This window comes from Colobus angolensis, unplaced genomic scaffold (assembly GCF_000951035.1).
Source record: "Colobus angolensis palliatus isolate OR3802 unplaced genomic scaffold, Cang.pa_1.0 Scaffold336, whole genome shotgun sequence".
In the NCBI taxonomy this organism is placed as follows: domain Eukaryota; kingdom Metazoa; phylum Chordata; class Mammalia; order Primates; family Cercopithecidae; genus Colobus; species Colobus angolensis.
The window spans coordinates 497,187-504,285 of NW_012116666.1; the positions used below are offsets into that span (position 1 = coordinate 497,187).

The 7,099-nt window shown below is 44.4% G+C and overlaps 1 protein-coding gene across 1 annotated transcript in view; it reads left to right on the forward strand.

The window, feature by feature from the left end:
• Window positions 1–3,675: 3,675 nt before the first annotated feature.
• Window positions 3,676–7,099, forward strand: part of ABHD12 (abhydrolase domain containing 12) — a 34,527-nt gene continuing 31,103 nt past the window's right edge. Inside the window, exons 1-2 of the mRNA XM_011952176.1 lie at window positions 3,676–3,728; window positions 4,068–4,192. Coding sequence (XP_011807566.1) covers window positions 3,724–3,728; window positions 4,068–4,192 — 130 coding nt within the window. The 5' untranslated portion in view covers window positions 3,676–3,723. The remainder of the gene's footprint in view (window positions 3,729–4,067; window positions 4,193–7,099) is intronic.

A 7,099-nucleotide genomic window follows, 5' to 3' on the forward strand; every position in this document is an offset into this window, starting at 1 on the left:
TGCCTCAGCCTCCCAAGTAGCTGTGATCATAGGCACATACCACTAGGCCCAGCTTAGTCTTCTTTTTTGTAATGTCTTTGTCTCATTTAGGGTAATGCTGAGCTTATAGGATAAGTTAAAAAGAGATTGCTTCTGTCTTCTGGAAGCGATTGCAGAGAATTGGTATAATTTCTTCCTTAAATGTTTGGTAGAATTCCCCAGTGAACCCATCTGGACCCAGTGATTTCTGTTTTTTGCAAGGTTGTTAATTATTGATTCAATTTATTTAATAGAAACAGGCATGTTCAGATTGTCTATTTCTTATGTTAGTTTTGGCAGGTTTTATCTAAGAAAACAGTGTACATACCTTAATTTAAAAATACTTTAGGCCAGGTGTGTTGGCTCATGCCTGTAATCCCAGCACTTTGGGAGGCCAAGGTGGGTGGATTGCCCTAGCTCAGGACTTCGAGACTAGCCTGGGCAATGTAGGGAGACACTGTTTCTACAAAAAATTTAAAAATTAGCTGGGCATAGTGGCACATGCCTATAACAGCCCCAGCTACTCAGGGGACTCAGGTGGGAGGATCACTTGAGTCTGGGAGGTTGTGGCTCACACCCATAATCCCAACCCTTTGGGAGGCCAAGATGGTAGGATCACTTGAGCCCAGGAGTTCAAGACCAGCCTGGGCAACATAGGGAGACCTCGTCTCTACAAAATAAAAAATAAACCTGGCTGGGTATGGTGGCACATGCTTGTGATCCAAGCTACTTGGGAGGCCAAGGTGGGAGGATGGCTTGGACCTGGGAGGTAGAGGCTGCAGTAAGCTATAATTGTGCCACTGCACTCCAACTTGGGTGACAGAATTCGACCTCATCTCAAAGCAAACAACAACAACAAAAAAACTTTACCAGTAAAAAATACTGACCCAAAGATACAAAGTGAGCACATGCTGTTGGAATGTTGGAAAAATGGCACTGACAGACTTGCTTAGTGCAGAGTTGCCACAAACCTTGAATTTGTTTAAAAAAAATGTGGTATCTGCAAAGTGCAGTAAAGTGAAGTGCAATAAAATGTGTTGTGTCTGTACTGGTTTTGCTAATGAGTAGAGATACCTTTTGGGTGAAATCATATGTCAGTGAAAATCTGCCAGTGACCTGGCCATCTTTCACGTAGTTTCTGTTGCTTAGCACGTTATTTTGAGATTCATCTGCATGGTTGTATGTATCAATAGTTTATTTCATTTTATTGCTGCATTATATTCTATTCTAAGGGCATACCATGGTTTGCTTATCCATTCACTCATTGATGGCCATTTGGGTTGTTTCTGTTTTTGGCTACTGTGAGTAACACTGAACTTTTTTTTTTTTTTTTTTTGAGACAGAGTTTCACTGTTGTTGCCCAGGCTGAAGCTGTGAACATTTTTGAACAAGTCTTTGTGTGGACATAGGCTTTGCTTTCTCTTGAGGCACAAAATTGCAAACCACTCAACGCCTTACAGTAGGGCAGAGATCTGTGCAGGTGCTGAAGGATGAGTAAGTAGATTGTGGGAGGGACACAGAACTAACCACAGATGATCCAAGCATAGGCACCAGGCATTGAAGTGGTGGCACACTTGATTGCAGGCTTTTTTCTTTTTATGGGCTTTTCATTTTCTCTCAGGATAACGTCCTGAGTCTTTCTGGTCCTCTTCCAACGTCTCACATTTTCCCAGTTTCTCCCTGCCAGGGCCATTAGCTATGTCAGACCCTGCTCTTTTCTCTAACAAGAATAAAGAGTTGGTGATGGAAGCTAAGATGTGTTGCAGGTTTGGTGCAAGGACTCACAAGTGCAGTCTACATGTGTTACTGTGTGTAATCCTTCCAGGAACCTACACAAAGGAGGTACCATTATCATCCTTACCAAGCATTAAGGAAAACAAGGCTCAGAGAGGTTAAATCACTTGTTCAAGATTACACAGATAGTAAGTGATGGGTTAGATGTTGAACCAGACTTCAGAGCTGGCACTTTGAACCTCAATATTGTGATTAATATACCCTCTTTGAAAAGCTAGATCATGTATGGTGTTTACGATGCCATTTTAAACTGTTCTCCCCATCATCTAGTTAACTCTTGCATTCCTAAATTACTGTGTCAGTCCAATGGCCTTGTCCCTGGTAGCCCAACTAGCTCAGATCACCCTGGACAGTATCCCCAGCAGCAGGTACCTCTCACCCAGCCTGCCACAGCCCTTGTGCTTGATTAACGCCCACTGGGCTGTGAGCACAGCACAAGTGTGGGTGCCATCCTTTGCTGCCCTGACTGTCCACCACTTCAGAGCGCCAGGCTCTCGATGATGATCTCTGAATGAACCAGGAAAATGAGTGAATGAGTTAAATTATCGGATGTGCATATTTGTCATCAGCTTTACTGAGGTGTTTGTCAGCTTTATTATTTACATCAGTTTTATTGAGATTGTTTACATATGACAAAGTTCATGGATTCTAAGTGTACAATTGAGTGAGTCTTGACAAATGTATGCCATCGTGTAGCCACAGCCACATCAAGGTAAAGTATGTTCCATCAGTCCAAGACCCTCTCCTGGCCCTTACAGTCAATCTGCTCCACCCCCAGCCCCTAGCAACCTCTCTCTGTTCTGTTTTTCTGTCCTTAGAGTTTTACCTTTTCTAGAATTTTAGACATGGAATTACACAGTATACAGTCTTTTTGGATGTCTTATTTAACATAACAGTCCTTTTGAGATTCATCTGTGTTGTTGCTTGTATCAGCAGTTCAATATGTGGTTTTAAGACTGTTTGGAAACAGTCCAGAGATAGCTTGTCTCACTAGATTTAGAGTCATATGGTAAGTTAGAGCAGTGGCCCTACAGGTGTGCCCTTGGCACCCTTTCGTTCCCAGATCCTTGCAGAGGGTCAGTAAGGTCAGACCGATTTCCATAATAGTGTCAAGGTGTGATTTGCCTTTTTTCACCCTCCTCTCATGGGTGTGCAGTGAGGTTTTCCAGATGATACGTGATATGTGGATTCACAGCACATTGCATGCAGAGGCAGATAGGAGAGTCTGTCTTTCTGTTAAGCTCTCTGACTTAGAGAAAGGTATAAAAATATTAATGTCACTCTTCTCACTAAAATTTTTTGTTTTTCTCCTAAAATTTTTTGTATTGGAAAATTATTTTTCATAACAAATATCATTTATAACAACTTGTAATGGATTGTTATTAGATGAATTAATAGACATTTTAAAATGTCTTTAACTTCTCATATGACAGATCATCATAAATATAAACTGTTTTTGACTGTCTGTCAAATGAGAAGCTAAGAAGCTCTTTGAGCAGAAGTTCTGTAGGGTCCTCAATTTTGTACTGTAGAGAAGTCCTGAGACCAAGGAGTTTGAGAATCACCGGGTTAGAGATAGTTTTGAAAGGAGGTTTGGGAACATGATAAGAACTCTGGAGCTGGAGAGGAATTAGAAGAGGGTCATGAGACTCTGGTCTGGCGACCTGGCTTGACGGGCCTGGAAAAGGGTCCTCTCTTGAGTGGGTACAGAGGGGCTCGCCCACACGTAAATGCAAGAACACACCGTGCCAGTTCTTAGCCTCCTGCTCTCCGAGGACCTGGTCAGGCAGGTTCTGTTGATGTCGTTGGTCTGCGTGCTTCCTACCAGGAGCTAATGAGTAACGTACGCCTGCCTGCAGTTGGCTCACAGAAGACTGATCGGGAGGCCTGAGGAGGCCGCTCTTCCCTGATATGAGGTTACAGCTGGGGTCTGATGTCAGGTGGGAGGCATTGTGGGGTCTGCTTTCTCTGCTGGATTCTTCCGCAAGGGCGAATGTAAGGAATCATTAGCTATTTCTTTGTCTTTCAAGAAAAAAAGTTCCTCTTACCCCCAGTAGAGTTCTAAGCTCAGATTAAAGACTATCTAAAATAATTACTTGAGCAAAGGCAGGTGGGAGGCTACTTTTATTATTGGCAGTATCCTTGTGGAAAAAAAAATACGTATGGCTCTTTAGGGATTTTCATACCACTATTGACAAACTACAGCAAAATGGCACCTATTGCCTTTTGACCGATTCATTGCTTTTCTCTTGCAGGCGAAAGAGCCTATGGTTGCGCCTGAGGAAGATACTCTTCTGTGTTTTGGGGTTGTACATTGCCATTCCATTTCTCATCAAACTATGTCCTGGAATACAGGCCAAACTGATTTTCTTGAATTTCGGTAAGTGGTATGTGTCCATTTTTCCTTTAATTTTAGTAAGGGTTCATTTTCGTCATGATGTCTGATTTTAGGGGGAGTCTTTTTACTTTAATGGTGATTTAGTTTACATGCAGTGAAGGGTATATATCTTAAGTGTACAGTTTAAATACCTATATCTTTAGAGACAGATAGGTAGAGCTACCACCCGGATTGAGAAATAGAACACTTTTATTACCCAGAAAGGTCCCTGTGCCCCTTCCCAGCTGGAGGACTTTCTGTGCTAGTGTTGCTCTCCGGTGCTGGATTTGTGTCCACAGAAGACTGCCCTGCACTGGGGGCCCAGCGTGTCTGTCTTCAGCTGAGGTGAGTAAAAATGTTGACAGCCTGAGAAGTCAGCTGAAGCCATCATGTTGGAGATGCCTTGTCAGTTGTGCATTCTAGAAGCCTAACTGCCTTTGGAAAAGATGACCACTGAAAACTATAGTTTCTTTTTTAAAACAAATTAGTTTTTTATACCCTTAAAAAATCCAGATATATAGTACTTTGGTTTCTGTGGAATTTTATGCTGGCCTTGTAGGTATTATAGTCTCCTTGAGTGAACTTGGATCTTGTGTGTTTTTTCACGTTGTGTATTTACTTTTGGAGATGTGGAAGGAGAAAGGTGCAGATGCATCAAGCCCATGAGGTCGAAGGCAGAGGCTCTGGGCACATGGCCCTGGGAACAGTCCTACAAGCAAGGCTCCAAGGAAAGGGCTGCATCTGTGGGTACGAGGTTTGAGAACAATGGGGCTCGCACACAGCAGGTGTTCCGTGAAGGACAGCCTGAGAGGCAGGTGCTGACAGCATTAGAACAGGATGAGGCAGGGGCTCTGGGGTCACTTTGTGGCTAGATTGATTTGCACATAGTGAGTCTGGCCTTGTGTGTTTGGGAGTTTAAGGCTTGCAAAGCTGGGCCTGATATTGCTGAGGCAGCAGGTGAGCTGGTGGGGTGGGAGGAGGAGGAAAGGAGGAGGCCACAGAGGAACACAGGAGGTACTGAGAGGCTCCAGACTCCCTCTGCAGGCATCTGGGCTTATGAGTTTGGGTGTTCAGTCTGTAATAGACTTAATCACAGAAACTTAGGAAATGACTGGCTAAAAAAGGAATTTCTGTTTCTTTTGTTTTGTTTTTGTTTTTTTAATGCTGGTGAGAAGAACAGAAATTGTAAGACTATTTAATACTTTGTAAATCTAATGTTTTTATTTGGGTGTCTTAACTGTAAAACACATGTAGTGTACTAAGAGGCATTTGATTTTTCTAACGGAAAAGTAGAACTTCTAGGAATTTTTCATCTTTAAGTTTTGCCACTTGTAAGAAGCACAAACTCAAAAAGAAACTAACAGTATACCAAAATGATGAGAGTTTTGTTTTTCTGACTTTAATGTTCCTTAAATGTACATAGTACAGCCCAGAAAGGATTTGGGGCTTAGGTATAAAGCATCAACAGACCTCAGACTTGACCCTCTCAGCTTTTCCACCTTTGCTGGCCTCCTTGGGCAGGTGCCTTTGCTGCCGGGCATGTGAGCTGGTTCTTAAGGGAGGGTGTGTGGGGTGTATTGCCCTGTGTGGCCTAATACATTGTGGGCTCCCAACAAATGTTTGAATTGAATAGATTTTCTTTAACTTGATTGTTTGGGCTACTGTAGACACACAGCCTACAGATTTTGCTCAGTGGGTTTCCTAAGGAAGTGGCAGACTGCTGTGAGAGAGGAGAACTTTGGGTTCTCCTGTCCAGCCCCGTGGCATGGGAGAGTAGGTCTGGGCTTGGGCAGGGGAGGCTGAGCCTCCCGGGGTGTTGCCCATCCTTAATGATTTCCTTCCACCTGTTTGCCACAGTGGAGTAGGAGAGCCTATAGTGGCATTTTGTTTTGTTGTTTTGTTTTGTTCTGAGACAGGGCGTGGCTCTGTTGTCCCAGCTGGACTGCAAGGGTGTGATCATGGCTCACTGCAGCCTCGATCTTCCAGGTTCAGGTGATCCTCTCACGTTAGCCTCCTGAGTTGCTGGGACTCCAGGTACCCACCACCACAACATCTGGCTAATTTTTTATATTTAGTAGAGATGGGGTTTTGCCATGTTGCCCAGGCTGGCGTCAAACTCCTGGGCTCAAAAGATCCTCTCGCCTTGGCCTCCCAAAGTGCTGGGATTACAGGCGTGAGTCACTGCACCCAGCCCAGCGTTGTTTTTGAAAGAGATTTTTAGCTGCCGGTATGATAAAAATCTATGTTTCCAGCCTCTTTTGAAAAGTTAACCAAAGGTCTCACACCAAGAAACAGTGTCCCTGGGAGCAGCGATTGGACATGCCTTCTGCCTCACTCCCCTGGGCATCTGCCTGGCCCCCACACCCTACTCCTCCCTCCTCTCCACGATGAGCGACCCTCATCTCCAGGCCCCACTGTCCTCCCCAGGAAGCCACAGTGTATTTTGTCAGTGCATGAGGCCCTTCCAAGTGTGGGTCTCTGTCTCCCCCTTTGGGAGGAAGGGCAGTCTTCAGAGGAGCAGCATGGAGCTTGTTGGTTTTCCAGTTGTAATGTGCATCCAAGGTTTATAGGTCTGTGCCTGTCTGTGGCACCGAGGAGGTGGGGTCTGTGGCGTGGTCCTGCAGTGATTTGGAATTTTGTTGGGGAGGTGCCTCTGCTCTTGTCTCCAGACAAGCATGACCTGGGCGTCCATTCAACATTATAGGAGGAATAGCAATCTCTTGGGCCCCAGAATGTGGTTAAAATATTCTTCACAGCAAATCTATCTGAAACCAAATGTATAAATTAGATAGATAAATAAGCTTTTAAAGAAACATAGCGGCCGGGCGCGGTGGCTCAAGCCTGTAATCCCAGCACTTTGGGAGGCCGAGACGGGCGGATCACGAGGTCAGGAGATCGAGACCATCCTGG